We start from the raw sequence: 25,000 nt of genomic DNA, 5'->3' as shown, positions 1-25,000 counted from the left end.
ATCTGTGATGGAAGTCATTGGAAACTGTTTGAGAAAGGGCAGTCACTCAAAAAATACTTGGCAGGTGATTGGATGAACCATCTGTCAATCAGTGTCTATCGCACGCGTGGTTCCCTTCACGAAGTTGACTGGTTCGGCTATCTGCGGTTCAGGAAGAAGCACGCACAGCTACATTTTTGTAAAGTCTTCTGATCTCATGAGAATTCGGCTGCCTCCGAAGGTAGACCATTAGACGTTATCTAATAAACATTTGCAAGATCACTGTAGTGGTTAAAGCAAAGTGCTAAAAACTGCACTTCCTCTGATTGCCACTAGAGGGTGGCTCCAAAATTGAATCAATCCTCCAATGTGCAGAAATGTTTTCTATTGTTTTTCCTGTTGCAGCTATATAGGGAAGTTTTTTTTATACAGCTTACATTTAATTGTATCAAAGCTTCTTTCTATCTTTAAATAAAGGTGTGGTTGATTTGACAGGCAGGTGAATGCTGTCACAGGTGACCAGCTGTCCATAAAAGTGTCACTAAAAGTGACATTCCACTTCTTTTTTTCTTGTCCATTTTTGGATTATGCAGAAATTACTGTAAGCCAGGCAACGTCAGGAGGCTCCAGGCTGATCTCTGGATCCAGAAACATGGCTGGCATCACAAAGGGTTCAGTCATCTTTATATACCATCTACAGAACAGATGTTTTGTTTATGTCATTTTTCCTTTTGTGTGATAGAAATGTTTTAAATTGTGCATTTAGCATAATATATTCAAAGACATCACCAGATTCTCAATGTACTCACATATATATATACCTCAGTATTTTGTGTAGGAAAGAGAGAGAATCTTTCTTTTAAAGGGTGAATTCTTTTTTTCAAGACTTGTTTAACCCTTACAGTGGTTCATCACCTGCTGCAGATTCTTTCTCATGTTTCCTTTAATACGTGGGAGAAATGCAGGAAAATAAAGATTAACCCCTGACCCTGTGATAAGCTTGAGAAAGCAGGATATGGATTTTGATTGATATGGGTCTGTAAGAGGTCTCTGAACACTCCATCACTGAGGTTGTTGTGTTAAAATATGCATGTCACTCTTTCCATTTTAAAGAGGATATCAATTAACTTTGGTCTGCTCATAATATATCTGATTTGTTGTCTAAGGAAAAGTCTAAAGATTGTAAAGCTCTTTACACACACTTGTGGCTGTAGTTGTATTATTAAGCTTAACTCCTATAAACAACATAGACCGGTTTCGGCTTTACAATCAGTGGTAGGCTATTTGAATATGAGTTAACATGACTGTTTTACTATAACACTAGTGTAGCACTAGTATTAGCATGTGTGTTGTTATTTGAAGGCGGAGCTGTCTGTGTGTTAAACCGCCCGTCTGTAGAGGAGTGATGTGTCTTTCCCGGCCAGGGGATTTCCTTCTTCCAGAAGCACTCAAAGTTATTACTGTGGAGGAGGATCTGAGCTCTGCTGCAACGCCTGTTTGAAGTCCTCCACAACATTTCACACTGCTAACACTCCCAGAGATCACAGCGAGCGTGGCAGTGAGCTCACACACCGAGAAGTCAGCCTTCATTTTACACAAAACCATTTTAAAGGTGATCTAACGTCACAGCCATCACAACCTGAATGTTTTTAATCCACTTTTACTCATCTCTTATATTATACACACCATGTGTCAGTGGACTGAGTGCAGGGTGCGACAGATGACGGGTCTATGGTTTCACATTGATTCCTCTGAAGTGGTTTTGTTGTGTTGGCTCAGACTCCTCTCTGTTCTCCTGAACAGAGGCAGATTTGGAGCCTTGTGACTCGCCGGGGCTTGTTCTCGTTTAGCCCTGTGATTTATACAATGTAACTCTGTAAGAGCTTCAGATTATTGCACTGTACGGCAAAGCTGTGTTTACTCTATCTGTAGAGCAATCTTGACACAGGAGAGATAACCTGTGCACAATTACTAAACACGCTCTTCTAGAAGGGAAAGGAAAATAAAACAGTTGTCTGTTTAATTTAGGGATTAGAACAGTTAAATTCAGTGCTGAAGGAATTTCACACCCCTGAAAATCCCCTAACATTTTACTCCCTCTTGTGCTTTGGGCAGCCTCATCACCAGATAACGTCATGCACTGGATATGAGTTTCTGGGTTGTGGAAATGTTCGATAAACATTAGGCTGTCAAGGTTTAAAATAGATATTTTACCTTATGTGTTATCTTGCTTGTAGTTGGGTGTATCCTAGGATAGGATAGGTTAGGATGTAACACTCAGGTCTGAACTTAAACTTCAAACATCTGTGTAAGTAACAGCAGCTCAGTAAGCCCGAATCATACAGAATGTCGAGAATATAGTAAATATTATACCCGCTTAATCTCAGGATGTCAACACTGGGTCAACAATACATTATTAGCATTTAGCTCAGCTGCTAGCATCACTGTACATATAGGCTCCCTAGAAATTGTACACACACAAAATGCATTGCATTGTGGGATTTGTAGCAGAAAGTAGTGCACATACAGACAATATGATATTCAGTTGTACATTTTAAGGGGCAATGCTAGCAACTAAGCTAAATGCTAATGTAACTAGTGTGCATAATTGCACCACTCTTAGTAGAATATTTCAAGGGAAATATTAAATATGATCAGTTTCTAAAACTTGGCTCCACCCTGACAAGTGGTTATAATAATTTGTTGTGGTTGCATCTTATCAGTGAGCAGCCCTCGTGCAGCTCGGAGGCTCTCTGCAGGATTAAGCAGTCAATCAAGAGAAGAGGTGGAAAAGTTTAGTTTAGTGTTGCTGTTATTATCTCAAATCAAGTAGTTGCTTTTTTCAGTGAGAGGAAAACAAACATCTCTTTGAGCCTGTAAGAATGTTCTGTGGTCACACGCAGGAATAATTAGTGGTATTCTCCAGGTTTGGACGTTGGCCAAAACCTGGCATTTCATCTGCCACTGTGAGCTAAATGTATATTGGGTTCAAATGAGCTGAAATGGCCAATAGACGTGCAGGGTTTCACGGTAAATTCTTCTGGCATATCGTTTTTCTCTCCCCTGTCTTTAAGTCGTTCGCTCTAAGCCCTCTTTTCTCTCCTTCTCTCCTTGTTTTGTTATTTTACCTGGAGGTGCAGGTGTGAAAGGGTGAGGCCGTAGAAAAACATTCGATTCCGCGAGCTTGTCATGAAGGAATCCATTGACTGACCTCTGCATCTTGGCACACAATGACAAATGGGTTCGCAATTTTCCGCCTGACTGAGGGGCAACAAAGCACATTTCCACTTTCACTGGTAGGCAGAGAGAGAGAGAGAGTACAGTCTCCCTCTGTCATGCAGGCAGAGAGAGTTACGCGGAGCTGGACTTTTCACTCTGCTGTTCGCTGCCCTTATGGACCAAATACACTCAGTATGGTGTGTCAATGCAAACATACTTGAGTGAAGGTCTGACTTCACACAGTGAGGTAATCTGTTGATGAATCCTTGCATCAGATTTTAGAGCTATTCTTTTAGCGCCGCTAATTGTAACAAATTAGTTTCAATGGTTAATCTGTGTGCATTTATGGCCATGAGTCCAGGCCCTGCCAGCATTATACTGACTCATATGGCATGGACAGCTTTGTTGTGAGGAAGAATGTTGTTGGCAAGTTAAATATTTAATCTTACATAGTGCTATAACATTGATTTTAAATTAAATGAATAACAATACAAAACATCTCTCTAATAAAAGAAATATCAGAAACCATGCCTGACATCCATCTTGTTTTATGCTGCATTGTTAAGGACTGCAAGTAATTCCATTCTGCTAACCTGTGTTTTCACTGCTGATTGAATTGCTTCCAAAGACTACAGGAATGTTAAAAGTGGAAGCTATGGAAATGAACCAATTGACCTTTTTTCCTGACCCTAAAGATCTCTGCGCCCCGTGGGAGCACAAACTGTCAGGCAGCACCACAGTCAAAGGGATCTGTGCTGTTATTTAGTGTGGCGGCACCTATGCTGCCACTCCCCCCCACAGCATGGATCCTATACACACACATTATTGTCACACACTGTCATTTCAAACCTGATTATTTCATTTTACTCGGAAGGGCAAACCATTTATAAACTACATTAGCAAATATTATGGAACCGTCTTGGCATGGTTGGCAAAATCCACCAGAGGACTATGTGTTTAGGTGTTAGTGTGAGTGTCTGTGGACAGTCCACAAGTGTGCAGCAGTGCAGCCATTATGTCCTGTAGGGATAACTTGTCATGGAGCTGAGAACCTAATTGATGCCTCATGCTTTTCAGGGCGCAATTATAGCGTCCAAATGTCAAGACCTAATTTGTGACTCTGTAATGTGGACACATGGGCCAGAGCAAAGGGGTGACACGGCGGCTCCGGTGGGACTTACACACACACACACACACACTGGTTTGGTCAGCAGATGTGAGGGACGGGGGTGTATGCAGAGATGAAAAAGAGGGAAAGTTAGTTTTTACAAAACGCTGAACAGACTATCAGACATCATTGTCTGCACCTTTGTGGTAACTTTAAAACAACTTATAAAAGCATTTTGCAGCTTGAACATGTAAAACAACTTACAGTGAACGAAATGATTTTATAGTGTAAGTGAAAATATGTTCTGTGTGTGTACTCGGATTCTTAGGCTCAGCCTCCTCCAGGTACAGTGTGTTCAGTTAAACAAAACACTGTCAGTCACTGGCAACTTTGGCGACCACCACCACTATGACAGATGACAGTACCCCAGCTTCTTCTTCTTCTTCTTTTGTTCTGCATGACACCCAAACATGGCTGTTTTCTGCTAATGTCTCCATGGAGATGCAAACAGAGGAGCATATTTTCCACTGGAGCTGACAGCTCGCGATGTGAAGTGTCAGTAAATCAGGTATGCCGGTCTAATTGCTGCTTACGAACGGCAGACCACAAAATCCGCTTAGCTATGACACTAAAAATGATTGAACTGAAAGTACAATGCAGGAAGTGTAAAAAAAAAAAAAAGCCCACAGAACATGAGTGATGGTTGGAAGATGGGCTCGATGGATGATATTCAAGGACCACGGTGGACGGAATGTCTCTCTCTCTCTCTCTCTCTCTCTCTCTCTCTCTGGACTCGGATAAAAGCCCAAAAGTATCAAGTGGATAATGCTATACTTACACTTCTGCTGTAATCCCTATAAACATACATGCAGCTAATAATTTGTGCGCACGGCAATTTACTAAGGAATAAACAAACAACAAAGAGCCTGAAATCAATAGTTGCAGGATTGAGATGACACAAAGCTGCAGACACCATCCCTGCGCAAACACACTCTTAGAAGTGGCCTCAGCTTTAAAGCAACAGGTGAGCTCCTCGGCACCTCCCCTGTCTTCCCAAACACTGCCTTCTAAATATAGAAATTATGCTCTCTGATAATTGGGGGCAGACAACAAAGCCGACTATATTTCCACCCTCCTTCTCCTCCACCTCTTCCTCCTGCTGCTGCTGCTGCTAAGTCATATCCCCAGCTGACAAACAGCAGGGCTGAGATCAGAGTGTGAGAGCTGGAGTGCTGAGGGAACACCTGCACTGTCTGACTGGACTGTGAAGATAGACAAGGAAGATCACTGACTTCCACACCTGCCTGTGGACCAATGCCATACACACACACACACACGCACACACACACAGACACACACTTGATTTGGTTTCCTCGAGAGCCCTGCAAGACCGCTGCTGAGGAGGTGATGAAAGTCAGGGAGCGTCCATTAAGCGTGTGAGACGGCCCTCCAGAGTGGGTGCGGATGAGGGGTTTAAGTGTTTTCAACCAGGAGCCACAGACCACCTGGAGGAGAAGGGAGGAGGAGGAGGAGGAGGAGGTGGAGGAACAAAAGCATCTGTCTCAGGGCCAAGTAGACTCCAAAAAACTGCAGTTAAACAAGTGCCAAAGAGCACTTCTGGGCATCAGGTATCACAAGTCAGGATTTCCAGTGTGTTTAGAGAGATGACCTTCCAAATGTCAAACGGGTGGGGGCGTAGAGGGGGTTACGCTCTTAGATTTGCACAAAGTCTGCTTTTCATGGCTACAAAGGTAACGTTGACAAGGCCTGCACTGAAACTTTAGTCACGTTGCAACAACAAGAACAACAGAAAAACAAAAGCTTCAGGTCAAAGTCATGGACAAACTTATTACGGCAACACACACAGGGTTTGGAAAGACGGAGGTGAAGCACACCCCGCTTTCTGCAGACAAGCAGTGACAGCATCTTTATAAAAACAAGCAACAGACGTCTTTTTTCATGTTGGAATCAGTCTATGTGTGTTTACTCAGTGGACAGGGGATGTCCACCAGTTTGCAGGTTACAGTACGTTCCGGGATGCCGTCATTAATCGGCGGCAGAGGAGTGTTGATGTTCAAGGTGTGCAGGTGGGGAAAGTCCCAAAGTATCATGCTGTAGACAGGAGAGAGTTGGCAGCAGGGCTGACTCCCCATATTGAGACACCCCCACTGGCTCACCATCACACACACACACACACACACACACACACCCGCTCAGATCACAGACTGAGCTTTCATGCTTCAACACAGATCTGCTCCCAACCGTGGAGGAAACTGTGCACAGATATGAGATAGCGGCCTCTTCAAAATAAATCACAAATGTGGCTCCAAAGTGCAGCATTGCATGGTTTTTTTTTCTACTTTTACAAAAAAACAAGCTTTACATTTTGAAAACCTTTAACATAAATAGAAAAACATTAAGACTTAAAGGTGTCTTGGCCACAATTTCTATTATAAAATGTGTCAACAAGGCTACACTCAGGGGTTACTTATCCCTTATCGCTCTGACCTCCGCTTTTATGCAGCTGCTAAAGTTGCAGGGTCTGAACCTGAGGTCAGATTTTATTTGGCCCTCGTCACGTTATTGCACAGCTTTGAAGTTTTTTTTATGCGCTCATCAGGCCTATGCGATTCGTCTCCTGGCATAACGGCGTCCATAAAGAAAGACAACACTGATCTCGTTAGCGGCTTTATATGTTTAAACTCTGAAAAGCAAAGTCAACCAGTAAAGTACACGCCCTTTCAAAATAAGAGCATCCACACAGTCAGTGAAAATATGCTGTGAGCTGACAAAGAAAAAGTATTTTGATCTCTGATTTGAAACAATTTATTGTTTGCGTTGTCACTTCTGTTGACTTCAGATTCTGTTGAGAACACATGTAACAGTAGCTCGGTTATAGTTATGTGTCTAATCAGTTCAGAAAAAACAAAGATTCACAGTTGCCACACTGTGACAAAATAAGAATAACAGGTGTGGTTATCGTTTCAAATTGTGGGTAGTATTTCAGAATTTGCCATCATAGTACAGTATATCACTGGCTGAATAAAAGGACAGTACAGTCTCAGTTCTTATATAATTGATACAGCTTCTAGTAGTTTTTTCTATACATTGCTGGATTGTAACTGTAAAAATATATTCTCAAATAAATAAATATATATAAACATAAATATATGTATCTAAAATGAATAAATAAACTTTTACACTTTGCTCTTTTTGAACAGATGTGGACACAGGTTAGCAAAAAAAAAATTCCTTCAAAGTCCTTTTTTCCCATCAGATTATACGGCTCCATCTGCTGTCATTACAGACTCCACACACCAGCAGACGTCCCTGTCCCACAGAGGAGGAGATGCTCTGTGACCGCTCGGCTCTGCTTCCTAATCCACGCAGGAAACGTTAAGCGTCACCCAGGCCTCTGAAACAAACGGCCCCCTCTTGCCGAGCGTGCAGACATTCTAGCTCTGTCTTCCTGGCTGCTGAGAGATGGCCCGTGCATTCCTACAAGAGGCCCCTCCAGTGCCTTTATCCCTGCTGGTCGGGCTGCTGTCCACCAGCCTGCGCCCGGGCCATGTCCCCTGCATGCATCCCTCTTCTCTCTCTCTCTCTCTTCCTTTCTTTCTGCTCCCTGCCTGCCAGGGCTTTAAGCAGCAGCTATTCCTGATCTGGACCAGGCCTCCGGGTCTCAGCTGTGTCCCAGGATATCCCTGTACAGCTCTGGCACACGGTCGGGATCCACAGGTCTGGGCAAGAAATGTGTAAATTTCTGGTGCCGCCTGGATTTAGTCCCGTCCCTTGGTGTCCCATCTTTATTTAATGCCACAAAGTAACGCGTCCCTTTGTCCCCGTGTTTGTAGAGGTTGGATGAGTAGGTGTTGTACCAGTTCTCCTCAAACTGTTCCCTGAAGACACATTCGGCTGTCAGCTTCTCCTGGAAATAAAGGAACATGAGAGTGGTCTTAACTTTGGGACGCACAGAAAGAACACACTTTTTATTTGACAGAAAGTCAAAAGATGTGGTACTTACAGAACCATACAGCTCTCCTTTGTCATTCATGCCCAGATAGAGTCCACTGTCCACCCCTCTAATGCTTATCAATCCAACAGCAAGGCTTATGAATTCCAAAATACCTGCAGAAGAATAACACAGGTGTTCAAGTCTTTGACAAAAAAAAGATGAAAGAAGCTTCAGAAATCAAAATTCAGCTCTGTCAACATCCTCCTGCTACACTTAATACTTTTAACTGCACCACCGTTTCAGTTCTTTGTACTCATTTCCTCCTTCCTCCTGTTAGAACTGCTTCTAACTTTAAAACTAAATCATGTTAAAAAAAAAAGAGAGAGAGAGTGATCTTTACCAAATCGACTGTGGTCCTTCCTCGTGCCCTGCACTGTGCCATCCGGAAGTATTTCCAGATGAAATCCAGTTCTGCAGTACAGCTGTCTCCTCCTGAGGATCCCTTTGAGGTGCGTTAAATCCGCCGTGGTGCTCTTGGAGAGTCTGTCCCCAGGTATGAGGTGCTCCCCGAGCAGCGTCGGAGTGTCCCCGACAGGGGTCAAAAAGAAATGAGACCCAACCTGTGCGACGCCGTCGATGCCGTGCAAGACGCCTCCAACTTCCCCCAGAGCAGCAGCAGCAGCAGCAGCAGCAGCCATCGCGTCAAAGCTCAGCGGGTAAAGTTCAGTGAGGAGGTCCGGAGGGAGCGCTCTTGCGTAGTAGGCTACCTGGTTGCCACTGTCACTTACTGCATGTTTACGTCCGCCCTCCTCCGTTACTTAGCACATGTCCCCGCGTTGCAAGGGCACGCGGACGCGCGGATTTCTCTCCCCTGACATGAAACACCCACCGAAACCTCAGCCGCACCGATTTCTCTCCCTGTGTTCTTTATCAGCCTCTTCATCAGTCGGAGGTGAGCCGCTGTAGCTGCTCAGACAGTCCTCATGTTGCATACCTGTTCACAGTGGATGGTGATGCCGTGGTGGAGACACACACACACACACCACAGACACACACGCACACAGGGCTCTGTAAACGCTGCAGTGCAGGTAAATGAGCTCTGGAGCTTTTGCGCTCAAAGTGGCAGGGGTGGTGAGGCAGGTGCAAAACCACAGGACTAGTAATGGGCGGGGCTGTCACAGTTGAGACGTGCCCTGGCAGGGATTTTTTTCACCTTCTCCTGAGGCATAAAATAAAAAGAGGACACAGGAGAGAGAGAGAGAGAGAGAGAGAGAGAGAGGACACAGGAGAGAGAGAGAGAGAGAGAGAGAGAGAGAGGACACAGGAGAGAGAGAGAGAGAGAGAGAGAGAGAGAGTTGGTGGTGGGCCGGGGGCTCAAACTCAGCTGACGTCACTTTACATTCAAATAAACCTTAAAACATAAAACATGTTGCACTTTTAATCAGCCTATTTAAATTTTTTTCCACGTCTGTTTGACAGATTTCCACACTTCCTCGACTCTCGTGAGTCTGACGCCCTTTAATCCCAGAGCGACTTGAAATACCCACGGCATTTCTCGCGAGCCTCGGCGCAGCTCTGCCCCTGCTGCTGCTGTGTGTGTGTGTGTGTGTGTGTGTGTGTGTGTGTGTGTGTGTGTGTGTGTGTGTGTGTTATCGCTGACGACAGCTCAGTGTAAACAGACATGGCTGCACTGCGCAGGCTTATCCCTTCATTCAGCTCTCAAACAGGGACAGCAGGGCTCACGGCGCGGAAACAGCAAACATCCTCAAAGGCGACAAAGGCGCTGAAAGTTATCGCGGCTGGTGGAGCGTGCGTCACGGCCGCGGCCGGTGCGGCTTATTACTGGTGCTCGTTTGACGGCAGGCGCCCCGGACTCAGGAGCCATGTCGATGATCGGCTCATGCGTTTGGCGCTGCCATCGGTCTGTGCCAGCGAGAAGGTACGGTGGGACCTTTGTAAGGCAGCGGGGGCGCTCAGCCTGCTCACACGCACAGTGGACACAGAGGCTCCAGCTCATCATGACATCATCTTTACATGACGGCCATTAACGTAGCTTATTTAGGAGCTATCCGCGACCTTTGGTGCTGAAACGGCAAAACGCTCCTTTAGACCACGTGACCTAATGGTGGCCATATAGCTGCATCATACATGTGGCGTATCTGATGTATTGATGTGTTGTTTGCAGTATTGAGGGTAACTAAGGTGGTTACCATGGTAGCCCAATACAGTGCAGCACCTTCATTTTGTGTCATCAGCTGTGTTTTGGACACAGGCTTAAATAGATAAAGAGATCCCCAACTGTTCATTTTACATCATTTATATAGTTTTATAATCATTAACTTCTCCTTTTGATGTAGAGTATTGATAAATGTACAAGCTAAGATCATCTTCATGGGATTGTGCAGAAAGTTTGAAGTCTAAAAACATAGGCCACTGAGGGGACTAAATAGATCCGTGCTCTTAGCTATTTTTAATTTAATCCCTGATTTAAAAATAGATCTTCAGATTGCTTGTTTTGTTTTAAAAACTCAAATATGCTCCCTATATTTATAAAATAGACAAATAAAAACATAGCCCTCTAATGAATAATGGAACAATTAGCTGACTGATTCAACCAGCATTGTTTTTTGTGTAAATAAAATCTTTCTTTTCAGACTAATGGTTAGTAAAACGCTTGTATCGCTTCAGCACTGCTGTTAAGCTGCAGACAGGGTTTTTCGTGTGTCGACAGGCCTTCACATTAGCACCTTAAAGTGTCCTTTAGTTCAGACATGTGTTGATAATGCCAACAGATCACAGGAGGATCTAAACAAACATGTAAGCCATGTGCAGTGCGGACGCCTAAGAGGTGTCCAAGAGATTTCTTGTTTGATATCTGTGAGTAGGAGGGTAGGTTAGCGTGACTGGTGTCCACAGTAAGGAGGAATCCAGGGACACAGGAAACTGGACACTGGGGCTTGGTGAAGGGGCTGATATTTGATGAGAGGAGGAGGGGGGGGGTGGTTAGAAGGGGGTTTAATGGTTAAGCAGAGGGGGGCACGCATTCCCTGGGTGTTTGCTCTGTGCCCAGTGGACCTGGCAGTGTGCCACCTGACAGAGAGATCCACTCTGTCTTCACCGGCCCGGGCCTTCTGATCTGCCTGGGTTTGAACAGTTGTAGGGACATTATCTGCTGCACAGGGATGAAAAATAGGGCTGACATAACATGCACCCCATTACTGAATTAAAACATGGGCCTCTTTGTTGTCCCATGTGAGCGAGGCTTTCCGTGACAAGAAGAGCTTCCATGGATTTTTATAAAAAGCTTCTTTCTTTATTATCGCTGATGTGATATGCAGTATTTCATGAAGGTGTGTGTGTGTTTTGCAGACGAAGGCCTATGGACTAGATGACGGGGATGTGTACATGTCATCGTATGAAAACAGATTCCGCCTGTTCAGCTCAGTGGAGTGTGAAGGCCAGCTCTACATGACGCCACTGAACTTCATCGAGTCTGTCACTCTGAACGAACCAAAGAGTGAGTCAGCTACTCAGCACATGCCCTATCACTCAATCAATTGGTGCATTATACCCCGTTCACACTGGGGAAAAAATCTGGCTAAAGCAGGATTCGGGCCTATCCAGATGTTTTTTGTGTGAACACCTCGAATCCGGCAGTATCCAGTTTGATTTCAATCCGGCTAGATCCACCTGTGGCTCAGGTGTGAACGCAAATGTGGCTAGCGAATCCGGCTAGCGACATGCTACTTCCGGTTCACGGGGCGCGACACGGGACAAAAAAACCACACAACGCATGCGCACACGCGGCCCTACCACGGCCTGAACGGTCTCTGTATATTACGAGGCGCCACCTAGTGGTTTGGAGGACAGCAAACATGCTGGATGAAGCCGGATTGAGTGCGGACACAAGTGTGTGCTAGCCAGATTTGAAAATAGGTCTGAAGGCATCCAGCTTAAAGGCTGTCTGGGCTCAATCCTACTCTAGCTGGAATGACTTTCTCCAGTGTGAACGGGGCCTTACTTACTCCATCTTGTTTTCTGTCTTTATCTGATCATTTATCTAAGACTTTACAATGAACTTTAGGAGTAATGCTCACACTGCTGCAGGTCTGCTGATGTTAAACCTCTGCCCTTTTAATAGATAAAATAGCTCCTGGAACTCTGGAGCTGCAACATCCAGGAAGAAGAGTCGCGTGTGGTTGTTGCTGCCATCAGATTAAAACACTAATGGATGTTTTTATGTTTGACATGAACCACATCACTGTGTGTGATGGAGCATCTTTTTTCAATGTAAAACGGTCACATACATATTCGAATGTATAAGTTGATTATAGAGCATACTGTGTCAGAGGAATCACATATGGTGCTTTTCCACTGCAGGAACCGCTCCTTTAGGGCCTCCTTAAGGCCTACTATACACCAGATGTGTCATAATACATTGGTACCTCTCAACTAGGTCTATGGAACTCCTCCTGGAGTTGACCAGAGAAGAGAACATCCGTCTTGATTTGTAACAGCAGTCAGCACCGGCAGTCAGGACTGTGATGTCCAGGTGTTGTTGCCTTAAGTTCAGATAGATATTGATTTATTACATCACCACATGAGGGTAGAGGATTCTACAACCTGATGAAAACAATGAAAGGGTTGTTCCTATAAAGATTAGTGCCCCCCGCCCCCCTCCTCCCCCATGCCTCCTCTGAGTACCTGCAGTGGAAAGAAGAGCCTCTGTAGTTTCCTCATGGGTCCTGATAACATTCCTTTAGTGGAAACATTTAGCGATCACATTTGTGAATGAGATTTAAATTCAAGAAAGTCTAAAGTGACCTGAATGCTGTGCTATAAAAGACATTTGTCATTAGTCAAATAACTGCCTCTGTGGATGAATGAACTACTTTTGTCAGCTGCCATTTGCCTAATTGCATGTCCATGTAGTCCTCAGATAAATCTGCCTGTCCTTCATCCTCCAGTTACTTATGCAATGCTTTAATAATAGTTTTGGACGTGTTGTTTCTTTTTTTTGCTGCTGTGAAGTGTCATCAGACAAAAAGTCACTGCTAGAAGTGCTTCAGTCATAACACCTGCATAAAGATAGTCATCTTTACCAGCAACCTTACTTTTATGGCTCATTTATGTGGCAATAAACTTTGCAGGGACCCACAGAGACCAAATAAGTCAGCATGGATGCCATAAACCTAAGGGATAAGGCATCGCTCTGATTACTGTGATTGATCGTGATGTAGGACGTGTGGCCAGCTGTAATGTTTTGCTTCACTGGCGCTCTAATGAGGAAGGTAAACAAGGTGCGCTAATGTAACCAGCACCTCAGCTGTCATGGTTGCTAATCTGTTGCAAAATAGTGATCATAGTGAATTATGGTTATACAGTGGCTGTTAGAGGAGTAGTAATGATGGTTTAATGTCTGACAGTGCAGGGACAGGCCGAAGCTGGGCTGTTAGATGGGAAGCATTGGGGCTACACTATTATATGAATTATTCATATGTGATATATAAGATTTGCAGAGGTGGTAAAATATTAACTGTAGGCTGAGCCGTCACATGGCGGCCATATTCCCAGGGCTTTAAAACGTGTTGCTGTTATCGATGTGATTTGCCGGCCGGGTGTTTTTATGATACGTCCATCTTATCTTCTGCTTTATGGGCCACGGGAATGCGTTCATTGAAATTCACAGATTATGTTTCTATCCATATAAAAACAGCTGTTTTCACTTTTGTTTCTCAGTCCTGTTGAATTGATCGCATCATTTTTTTTAATAATCCACCTTCTTCCATTCAGGCAGGAGAGGATGGAGGTCCCTCACAAAAAAGGTGAGTTGTGCTGTCATTGAAGCACTTGATGATGATTTACTGAACCTCCTCTTTATCTGCGTAAAAACCTCTGTAATTACTGTAATGCCAACAAACATTGCCTTACACTGTGATTGCTCTGGACTTGATTGGGGATTTTCTTCTGTTCTTGCAGGAATTAGACAAGATGCTGGCTGATACCCCGCCTGTTTGGAAAGGATCATCCAATTTGTTTAGAAATCTTCGCGAACGAGGTAAAGAACCCTCTTCATGTGCGTTTCAGCTCTACACATAAATCCCCCGATTGTAAGTCAGTCCCTCTTTGTGCTTTTGTTTTTTTAAGCTGTCATATTAAAGCCCTCCCATGCTGCCTTGATCAGAGTGCGCTCTGTCATAGGCACGTCCTCCCCGTCTCTAATCCCCAGCAGAAAGTGTGGGCTGTAAATGTTATCTTATCTCTGCATCAGTCTGGTAACACCACGTGGATTTATTCTCAGGTAACCTCTGCTGGAAGGAACGGTTCATTGATAATATACAGAACACTTCTCTTTTGTTTCTCCAGTCGCAGGATAATTTAAGGCTGATTCACGTAAAGAACACATTATTACCCAGGCGACTAAATAAGGAGTTCTTGAAGTTTCATGTAGGCTAATTATTGTCTTAAATGGTCGTGCGTGGGGTTAGTATTCTCACCTCATAGGCAAGTTTGACACATTCTCGCATCCCACATACCAGAGACGCTCATGCTAAGTTAACTAGGGAGTCTAATTCAACCAAAGGCGAGTGTGAATGGTTACTTCTTATTTGCTAGCCCTGCTACTGGTTAGCTGTTCAGTGTGTACGCCTCTCGCTCATGGACAGCTGGGATAGGATAAAGCACCCCGGTACCCTGTGCAGGAAGAGCAGGTTAAGAAAATGGATGGATGCATGAAACTGTGAAATCATTTTACATATTATGCCAATATTTCCATCAAATGTTGGATCGGAAATGTAAAAATGCTTCTTCCAGTTAGTGACAGACTGCCCTCCTTTTTATAATTCTTGTGAATCTTAACATACAAGAAAATGAATTCTGATGATTTACTGACAAAGACGACAACAACAAAAATTGATATGCTAATTATGTCACCCTAGATTTTAAAGATCATTAGCAGCTACTTGTATTTCCTCTTCAGCAGTTTGTGCTCTGATGGTTAATATTATCTGAATAGACAGTGACTGACAGATGGCTCATCCAATCAGAATCAGAAATACTTTATTAATCCCAGGGGGAAATTGTTTGCATTCCAGGTGCTCCATGCATACTCAGACACAGGTTAGAGATGTAAAATAAGGTAAAATAGCAAGAATAAAATCTAAATAAAATTCTAATCAATAATAAACATTCAAGTTAAATCCAAATCGAAACTGGTAGTCATATATAATACAAACAATACTGTGTGCAGTAAAATCAGTGTCTACAATAAATCCAACATGGGTATATTTAACAAGACAGTGTGTGAGGTCAGATTGAAGGAGGGGTTGTACAGTTTAATCACCTTTAGGCTACTAACATGCATTGATTAGTAGCCTATTATATTAAACAATGGAAAAAAAGGGGACCTCAAACTTCAGAATGTGGGATGCAAATTTGTTACTATATCCTATATTGGTTTGGACACAGTCCTATTCAAGGTTTGACAGATTTATTATTCAGGCCATGTGTGGCTGCAGCTTCAGGACTTGTCCCTGATAAGCTTGTAAACACTTGGCACCACCTCTGCACTTGGTATATGTGGAGCCTTCATGGGTGTGTTTCAAAAGAGAATCTGATTTCACTGAATGCGGGCTGCAAACCTCACTTCATACTAATGTCTCATGAAGACAAACCAAAGCTGTCAGTGTGGGTGAAACTGCTTTTAAAGTTCCCACCTGGGCCTGCACAGTCCCCGCTCAGTAGGTCAGACGAGCCAGTGGAGCATCAGATCTCACTGTTCTGCTCTCTCCTCTGTTGCTTTAGCTAAGTGCCAATGCTGGGATTTGGGGCTTTTAATCCTGCTGTTAAACGTTGCAGCTTTGTCAGGGGGAAAAAAGGACTGGATTGATCTGCGAACAAAGCGCTGCTTTAGAGAATGAGGGAGCTGTTTGAACCTAGCTATGTCGAGGCATGTCCCAATGGCCACCCCTCCCCGATCACCACGGACATTATGAAGCCTAAGAATGGCATTGGATTACATCTCCGGGACTGCCACTCTGTATGAAGTGTTTCTGTGGAATTCTTTGTATTGTCTAACAACATCTACTTGAGCTCAGAGGCTGAGCTGGAGGGAGGAGGAGGAGGAGGAGGAGGAAGAGGAGGGTGAGGGGGGGGGGGCTCCCTCCAGGAGTGAAGGTGTGTGGTATTGGTGAGACATGGCAGGAATCTTAAAAGTTTTTCCCCTCTTCAACCCGTTTAAGCTTTAGGGGCTTTGAAGGTAGAGATCTGTTGTCATTAAAGGGCCATACCTGCCAAACTAAGAGAGCGCGATGAGCACTTAGTCATGGGAAGTTTTTTAGATGAACTTCATGGCACTAATTCTTTTTTTTTATGGCTCATTTTGAAGGTGTGTTTACACCTTCTTATTAGCAACAGAGGAAATGTAAGACGCAGTGAAAATGACATCTTTGTTTTCTTGTTTTGTTTTCTCCCCTGGGTGTTCTTCTTTCTGAAAATATCTCCCTTTAGCAAACCTCGTACCTGAATTCTTTTCCCATAACACCCTGAGCAGTCACCCAGAACTATCTGCGCTCGATTCTCTATCTTCCCGAGCAAACAAAAGGTTGGGAATGCTTTCAGAGGCAGAGGGGCAGAAGCCTCCTGAGCTGGCTGAGATGTCTCCTGACACTTACTCTTCCCTTCTCCATGTCACACAACAAAGGGAGCTGAAGGACGCGACACAAAAACCCGAATCGGCCATTCTCAATCAGTGACAGATCACTTGAGAATGTATAACAGCTTGTTACTCAAACACGATCAGAAGCCACAGGCCTTAAATTTGTTTGGGTTTGTGTCCAGATAGGTCAGCTCAGTTGTAAAGCTTTGTGTTTGTGTGAGGGGAACACCAAGCATGAAGAAAAAGGCACCTTTTAAGATGCTATCAGCGAGCGCGAGAAGATTACTTACGCCTGAAAGCGGGCCTGCTTTGGTTTATTCATCTCAGCAGCTTGACTTTGAACATCTGTAAACACACTGAGCTGACTGCTTTAATGCCATTTGATGAGTGCAAAAAGGAACATTCTGGGTTTTGTTTCTTCGCCCCATTCATTTTTCTCTCTGTTCCAGGCATCATCAGTTACACGGAGTACCTCTTCCTGCTCTGCATTTTAACAAGTCAGCATACATTCAACTCATTTAAGCAGAATCGTCTTCAAATGTGTTTAGTAGAACAAAAGAAATAAGAAAAAATCTATTCGTTGTTTGATTTCAGAGCCACATGCTGGCTTCAGGATCGCCTTCAACATGTTTGACACCGATGGGAATGAAATGGTGGACAAAAGGGAGTTCCTGGTGGTATGAACTTTGTCTTGATTATCAGATATAATCAATGCATTTGATCAGTTGTATCGCTTTCTGTGTAATAATAATATCTCTTCTCTCTTAGCTGGAAGAAATTTTCCGCAAGAAAAAGGACAGAAAGGACGCTGAGGACGTGCAAAGACTGGAACAGCAAGTATGAGTTTGTGATGTCTTGCATTCATCAGGTGCCCCGAATCACTTCACATAGCTTCTAATAATCAGCTTATGAATAGGTGGAGCCCCCCCAAAAAAACTGACTTCAGACATGGTGGTCCAGAGAATGTTGTTCTGTGTCTGGATACGCATATAAAAAAATGCAGCTTTAAGCGTGATCAGACATTTGTAGGTTTGTGCTTGCAACACTTGCAGTAATCCCTGAAGGTAGCAGCGGCTGCACAGAGGTGAGTGTGGTCATACAGGGTAAAACATGCCTGAAGGCTTTCATCTCTTTAGGGGTTGTCTTATGCTGCATGCAGGTGGATGTAAACAGGCAGAGCCTGAATAAGAGCGATAAGAGTGACTCTTTGAGGTCTTATCGCACAAACACAACATGGAGGAGCTTATTCTGCCAAGACAAACGTTAGCATCTCTGGACAGCTTTGAATTAATCTTATGCCCGCATGACTATCAAAAAGATCATTAGAATGGGCACTCTAGATTTGGAAATGTAATGAGGCCTTGCAAGAAGTGTGGGTGTATTCATACGGCTTAAGAACAGAAGGACTAATCCCAGGTGACTGGGAAAGTCATGTCATATAAACTCATGTCAAGCCATCCTGTCCTGGGATGAATTAATGCACTGTTGGCGTATATGTCTTGTTTTGCATTTCAGAGTCTGCAGCTTTATGGCCAGCGTCAGCCTCAGCCTCACAGTGTATGTTTTGTTCTTTTTTTCTGCAGACACTTCTGCTTGTTGCATGTCTCCCTGAACCTGAATTAGCACATGCACGTCAGCGGCTGACACCACCCGTATTTGTCTTCAGATAACCTCACTCACATTCACTCAAATTGTAATACATGTCGTGTGTGTGTGTGTGGTAGTGCAGATGATTTATGTCACCTTTTGTCAGTGTTAGGCAAGAAATTCCACTTCAAAAAGCTCTTACCTGAAGACTGAAGTTTTTGCCCAGACCCACATGTTTTTATTTTTACAGTTTCTTGAGGAGTGGTATTTGGGCTCAGGTTACCTTTTGAGATGGGTTTGACCATGAAGATGCCAGTCAGAGAAGACAAGCAGCACTCAGCACACAGTAAAAAAAAAACAAAAGTTCAAAAAAAGTCAAATCTTTGACAAATAATAGTCTGTGGTCGGGCTTTCCCTACATTACTGTGTACAGGAGCTTTATTTTAGAAGGGGGGGGGGCAGTGCATTAAAGACTTATTCCATAATTAGCTGTGGGATCATGCTGTAAATCTCCCTCTCTGGTAAAAAGCGATGAGACGCACAGAGAGGAAGAGCTGTTTCCCTTCAGGCTGAATAAGATAAATAAATATTATGAAATGAAGCAAGCCGTACTTAAGAACACGTGTCGGCAGCAGCTGCCTCTTTCTGGTTTGGTTGTGAATGAGGCGATGTCGAGACTTGAGACACACACACACACAGACAATGAGACAGAGAAATACCAACCATGTGATCATTTTCTGCCAATTACAAATGAATTGTTTTCTCATGTGGGGGACGAAGGATTATCTTCTTATTGGGTGGATTCAGTCACCTGACCACAGTTCTCCAGGCCTTGCATGCATTGGACATGTGTCAGCTCGATGTCTGGATGTATTCCTTGTCGATACAGTAGTGTCTGTCCCTGTGAGCACTGAGCTCACCTGTCTGTCCTCTTGTATCTGTCCAGTCCTCAGACCCCCTTCCTCCTGTTTCTGTGCATCTCCTGCCTGTCACACTGTGCACGCTGTCAGACTTTGTTTATCCCTCTTCCTCTCCCTAGTCTCGACGTGTAGCAGATGTATTCTGTCTTCTAACAACTCTGCTTCAACTGCTACCACAGGTTCTTAAAAAAGAAGGTCAGCATGTGGCGGCCCGAGGCATGTGGGATGTTCTCAGACGTGGCACGAGTCAAGTTCTGTTTTCTGATCTCACCGAGGTAGACGGGCACTCTGGAAGTCATCATGCAGCCAGAGCAGCTGCACACACTGTTGATCCTCTGGGTGTCCGTATACTGTTCATTTGTGTTAGTGTGGACATTTTATTAATGCGCAGAAATGGGCCAGAATCAACACTCCACCTGGAATCTGTTAACAACAATTTACCCAACTAGTTCATTATCTGTAGATGTAGTTGAAGTTGTTGCTGCCTCAGTTCACCCTGGCAGTGCTACCTGCAGGCACCTAGCTGTTAATGTGCTAACATGTGCTAACAGCACGGGATTCGGCTCCTGCGTGTGTGGTGTGCATTTCTCATTAAAAACATTGCATCAAACATCATCTTTGGCAAGCTTTAAATTTTTACTTGCGTTTTGATAACTGTGTTGGAAAGAAACAAGTTGCCAGGGTGTCTCATTATGGCTCTGTTTTCACTCCTGTTGATCCCCTGTCATCGGTAGCAACCGAGTCTTGTAAATGAAAATACATAAAGACAGAGCTACACTTTGCAATTACAAACACAGCATCTACATAAAGAGGTGGAGCATGTTTAATCACTTTGTTTGCACGGCACGTGTTGGGATCATGCAGACACACGTTATCCAGTAGCTGGTCAGGGTTATTGTGAATGTGCTACCAACTTAAATGTATGAAATGAGGGTTTCAGCTGTGGTTGGATAACACGGTGTCTTTGTGTTCTCTCTCACAGCATGTGGACGAACAAATGGAGACGACACTGTTGGTGCATTTTTTTGGAAAAAAAGGCAAAGCCGAGTTGAAATTTGAAGAATTTTACAAGTGAGTATAAAATGATTTTTTTTATGATGTATTTTCTGACCATTAATGATTTTTCATACCACACAGAACCTCCAACTTGCTAAACCGTTAGTGGTGCAGTTAGTGATGTTAAGTGTTCCTTTGTGTGTGTGTGGTGGTGGCGTTCCTTGTCAGCAGCTGCCGTCTGTCTCGCTCCCTTCAGGTTTATGGACAACCTGCAGACAGAGGTGCTTGAGATAGAGTTCCTCTCCTACTCCAAAGGCATGCCCACCATCAGTGAGGAGGACTTCGCTCGGATCCTCCTTCGCTACACCAACGTGGACGACGTTGGCAGCTACTTGGAGAACGTGCGTCACAGCATGCCAGATGACAAGGTGAGCTTTGGCACTCTGATGACTCCCAGTCTCAGTGATGTAAAGGGTTGGACAAAATAATAGGAACATCTGACTTGTATACCTATTTAAAAGGTTGTTACTTAAAGGAGTATTTTGGTTAAATTATAACTTTGGAGCCCCACAAAATCACCTTACATCATGTCTGGTACAGGTTAAATAAATAAAATATGAAATGCCCATAATAATGCTTAAAATACCACAGAACAAATACATGCTCATATTTTAAAATGTCCTCCTTTGAAGCTAATTTAACAGAAAAAGTTTACATACATCCACATCTGGGGAAAGAGGGAATTAGGACGAATGATTTTACTCCTCTGTTTCCTTTGATACCAGCCTGTGAATTAGCCGTTGAGTGAAACATCCTTATTTTAGCTTGAATTTGTTTTGCTTTTCGGCACGCTGACCCGCATGAAAAGGTGCCTGCAGCTCCTCAGACGCCTCGAGTAACCTGTTGCTAGATCTCCATTCATAATCAAGTGGGTCTCATCATTACGCTAAGAGATATTTTATGGCTCTCACATTGTTAAAACAGCAAAGCGTCACAGATTAGTCATTACCCCATTTGTTAGGGTGTGTGTGTTGTCTGTTAGGCAGCGCCCCCCCTCCATCCCCTCGGGCGAGAGAAGGAGCTGGTAGCCGTAGGATGGTTGAGTGGACATCAATGGGCTCAGTGTTTGAGTCATCAGCAGAGCCTGAGATGTTTGGGGATTCATCACTTTTGTTTTTGTTTATTCAAGTATCAGGTTAATCTGCTTTAGAAAAAGTCTGCAAACGGCCTGACCTCTCCCCAAAAGCTACACCCCCCCCCTCTCTGCTGACAGCTTGGCGTGTCCATACTGCACTGGGAAAATCCAGCAGCGAATACTTTGTCTGTTTGGGTGTGTTATCTTTCTGATGGCTTCAAAGTGCCACACACACTAAAGGATTCTCCAGAAGATTAAAGCAGACCGTGCACTGTGTGAGGGTTGACACATGCGTTGTACATAAACACATTGTTTTATTGCAGGGGATCACCTTTGAGGAGTTCAGGTCCTTTTTTCAGTTCCTTAACAACCTGGAGGATTTCACCATCGCCATGCAAATGTACAACTTCGCCAACCGCTCCATTGGTCAAGGTAAAGTCCTGGAGTTACAGTATTCGTTTTTTTATAATGGTATAATGACATGACACGGTTTACACATATTCACTTTGCTGTGTGATCTGTGAAGGTAAAGACACAAATCCGGGCTCTGCTCAACGAAGTTTAAACCTTCCTGATGACCCTCTTGTTTACTTAATTAATTGCTCATTCTGAATGCTAATTCTTGCTGCTATCATCTGCATATCAAAGCTGCAGAATCCTCTCCCCACTCCTGTGACTGTATAAGCAGCTCACACTGTAGGTTGGAGCTACATCATCACTTAGACACAAGGTGTTGGATACCGGCCTGCAGGGATTTCCTCTCAATCAGCTACTACTGCATTTGTGTAGCTGGTCTGATATGTTGGCTATCAATGTCTGGCTTAGACTTAGACCCAAAGGTGCTGGACTGGGTTTAGTTTATGACTGTATACAGGGCAGTTACATTTAAGAAACCCTGCTTCTGATTGTCTCCTTTGAGTTGTTTATTGTTCACCTCTCACTTGATCTTCCTCAGAGGAGTTTACCCGAGCAGTCTACGTGGCCACAGACATCAAGCTGACCCGCCACTTGGTCAACATCATCTTCAAGATCTTCGACGAGGACCACGATGGTAAACTCAGCCACAAGGAGTTCATTGGCATCATGAAGGAGCGGCTTCACCGTGGCGACAGGGTGAGACGGCTAAGTTCTTTCCGAACACTATTCAACATCTGTTTTAGGACACTGTAGGTGACAGAGGAGGCGTAGCACCCCCGGCCCGCTGTCCTCCTTCCTCGTCCTCCTCTGAAACTGACAGAACAGCTGCTATCAGCGCCTTTGTGAAGAAGCACTTAAAGGTGGATGCAAGGATGGAGGACAAACAGGCAGATGTGGGCTGACGCTGAGCTCGAATGTAGACGTTTATTTTCAAAACACTACTTTTACACAATTTAGCAACATAAGCAACTACCAGCAACACAACACCGTGTGTCCTGTTTGATTATGACTTTGAGAAGGACTAATTATGTATCTGATTTTCTGCACAGTGGTACACAGAAATACTCCATATCATCATGTCTGAATTACACTCCTCACACTTCAGTGGTCACTGAAGCAGCAGAGCTATGTGTTGCTATACTGCCATCTAGTGGAATGACATGAAATTAGTCTTCTTGTAAAATGAATTCACGTATTCTTTCTCTTCTTTTACACGCGCACACACTTGCAGGGCGTCAGAATGGAGGAAAAGTTCGTGTCTTTCAAGTCCTGCATGAAGAAAGAGCTTTCGGGCAAATAGGTAAAAAAAAAAAAACGTCTCTTTTCACTTTGTCAGCACTTTCTGAGAAATGGAAGCAGAATTAAAAAAATGGTTCCCGTGAAGTTAAAAAGTGCAATAATGTTTTTCTCCCTTAGGCGTACTGCAGCAGTACTATATAGTCAGTGTGAGATGAGGCCCACAGTGTCCTCGCCTGAAGCATTAAGTTACACTGTAATATTAACGCCTGAACAACTGCCACCGGATACCAGCTTAGGTCTGCATACATGAGCAGTGAGCGGTGCAGTAAAGCTGTATAAATGTTTCAAAGGAAATGCACCTCTCACAGGGGGAGGGCTTAATAATCCGATCAAAACTGAGAAAAAGGCTTGATCTGTGTGTGTTTGGATACACTGCCGCCGTCTGATTTCCATTCATGTGAGGGTTTTGTCACAGTGAGGCTTGGTATAGCATCTACTGTTTAAAATTATACATTTAAAATAAGGCAACAGACACGTGGCTCTCCTTCTTGTGTGCAGCCTATTGTTGTATGTGTGTCATCGTGAGTACAGTACAGGAAAAGAAGCACCATGGGGTGCCTCTATCTACCCATGTGCACGTCCACAGGGGTGTCTGTCTAATCCTAACCTGACTTGTAAAATCTTGTCTGTACTAACCCAAAGTGTAAAAATAAGTTGTTAAAGGTTTATGGTGTAATGTTGGGTTTAGTGCATTGTGTGTGGGCTTCTATCATTTTAATGTGTTGATGACAGCCATGGCCTGAGGGAGCGTGTTTCCAGGTCGAGTTTACGTATGTCTCTCCCTTCTTGTAAACGCCATATACCAAACACATGTTGAAGGAGGATCATGAAATCCGGATTCGATTTTTGAGGTCAAAGGTCAGCATGACAAAAAACATTTCGGACATCACTGGAAAATTCAGGCACTAATTATGAGAAGATTTTACCCAGATGTTTAAAAAAAAATGAATAATATGAAAACATTTCATGCACAAAAGGTCAAAGGTCAACATCATATGGCTCCAGCTTCATTGACAGAAAGTGATTCAATGAATTTTACTCTGTGTTTCTGATTATATATTATATATATATATTTGCATGCAGTTACTCCCTGTAAAGACGATGGCTCTTGCTTTAACTCTCCAGCTGTGGTCACTGCAGAGGACCCAGATCTTATTCTGCATACTTGCAGATCTGCTGCTGCTTTGTGGTCCATTACTATTTCAGGAGTTTACGTTTCACAGTCTCTTGTTTCTGCCACATAATATACTGTACACTAAATGTGTGTCATTGTGACACTGCATTTCACAGTTTTCATCTGTGTTGTCACCAGGTGAGGACCCCCCCCCCCCCACCCCTGTGCATGACTGGACGAGCTGTGCCTTCTCTGTACCAGGACGGAAGGGTTAATGCATGCTGCAGCATCTCTTTGCACTGTTTTTAGAAGTTGTAAAATAAACAGGATGTGGCACAAACAGGATGTGGCCACCCTAAAGCTGTTGCAAGTGGTCAAGAAAACATGAGGGACCCTAAGATATCCCACTTCCACTCGTGTGTTACAGCATTTTAAACCGCACTGAATGGATCATGTGAAAGCTCTCAGCTGTTTTTATTTATTTCTCTCAAACCCACAGCTGTTGTATACTGCTGCTCTGCTTTGTGTGATCTTGTCCTGAGTCTGATTCAGCTGGATGCTACTGTTTCTTGCTTACTTTGTCCTTGTGTGGGCTCTGCAGCTCTCCTCTTCCTC

The 25,000-nt window shown here is 43.9% G+C and overlaps 2 protein-coding genes across 3 annotated transcripts in view; one reads left to right on the top strand and one right to left on the bottom strand.

The window, feature by feature from the left end:
- Nucleotides 1-7,470: 7,470 nt before the first annotated feature.
- fgf20b (fibroblast growth factor 20b) lies at nucleotides 7,471-8,959 on the bottom strand. The gene is made up of 3 exons (XM_028416910.1): nucleotides 8,662-8,959; nucleotides 8,331-8,434; nucleotides 7,471-8,234 (listed from the first exon to the last, which is right to left on the bottom strand). Exons 1-3 carry the CDS (start codon nucleotides 8,957-8,959, stop codon nucleotides 7,989-7,991), a joined length of 648 nt encoding a protein of 215 aa, XP_028272711.1. The 3' UTR covers nucleotides 7,471-7,988.
- Nucleotides 8,960-9,887: 928 nt separating this feature from the next.
- The window catches only part of micu3b (mitochondrial calcium uptake family, member 3b), a 15,595-nt gene continuing 482 nt past the window's right edge, over nucleotides 9,888-25,000 (top strand). Inside the window, exons 1-14 of one of the 2 annotated variants that reach the window (XM_028416015.1) lie at nucleotides 9,888-10,200; nucleotides 11,631-11,778; nucleotides 14,055-14,086; nucleotides 14,241-14,319; nucleotides 17,367-17,414; nucleotides 17,512-17,594; nucleotides 17,686-17,754; nucleotides 18,433-18,474; nucleotides 20,407-20,495; nucleotides 20,677-20,848; nucleotides 21,879-21,987; nucleotides 22,511-22,668; nucleotides 23,204-23,272; nucleotides 24,584-25,000. The exon at nucleotides 24,584-25,000 is cut by the window's right edge and continues 482 nt beyond it. In XM_028416015.1, coding sequence (XP_028271816.1) covers nucleotides 9,943-10,200; nucleotides 11,631-11,778; nucleotides 14,055-14,086; nucleotides 14,241-14,319; nucleotides 17,367-17,414; nucleotides 17,512-17,594; nucleotides 17,686-17,754; nucleotides 18,433-18,474; nucleotides 20,407-20,495; nucleotides 20,677-20,848; nucleotides 21,879-21,987; nucleotides 22,511-22,668; nucleotides 23,204-23,272 — 1,356 coding nt within the window. In that variant the 5' untranslated portion in view covers nucleotides 9,888-9,942 and the 3' untranslated portion in view covers nucleotides 24,584-25,000. The remainder of the gene's footprint in view (nucleotides 10,201-11,630; nucleotides 11,779-14,054; nucleotides 14,087-14,240; nucleotides 14,320-17,366; nucleotides 17,415-17,511; nucleotides 17,595-17,685; nucleotides 17,755-18,432; nucleotides 18,475-20,406; nucleotides 20,496-20,676; nucleotides 20,849-21,878; nucleotides 21,988-22,510; nucleotides 22,669-23,203; nucleotides 23,273-24,583) is intronic. The other variant, XM_028416017.1, reaches the window with a different exon arrangement.

The sequence above is a fragment of the Parambassis ranga genome, chromosome 10, assembly GCF_900634625.1.
Source record: "Parambassis ranga chromosome 10, fParRan2.1, whole genome shotgun sequence".
In the NCBI taxonomy this organism is placed as follows: Eukaryota; Metazoa; Chordata; class Actinopteri; family Ambassidae; genus Parambassis; species Parambassis ranga.
Note: the sequence above shows the minus strand (reverse complement) of the source record. Positions and strands in the feature narration are given on the sequence as shown.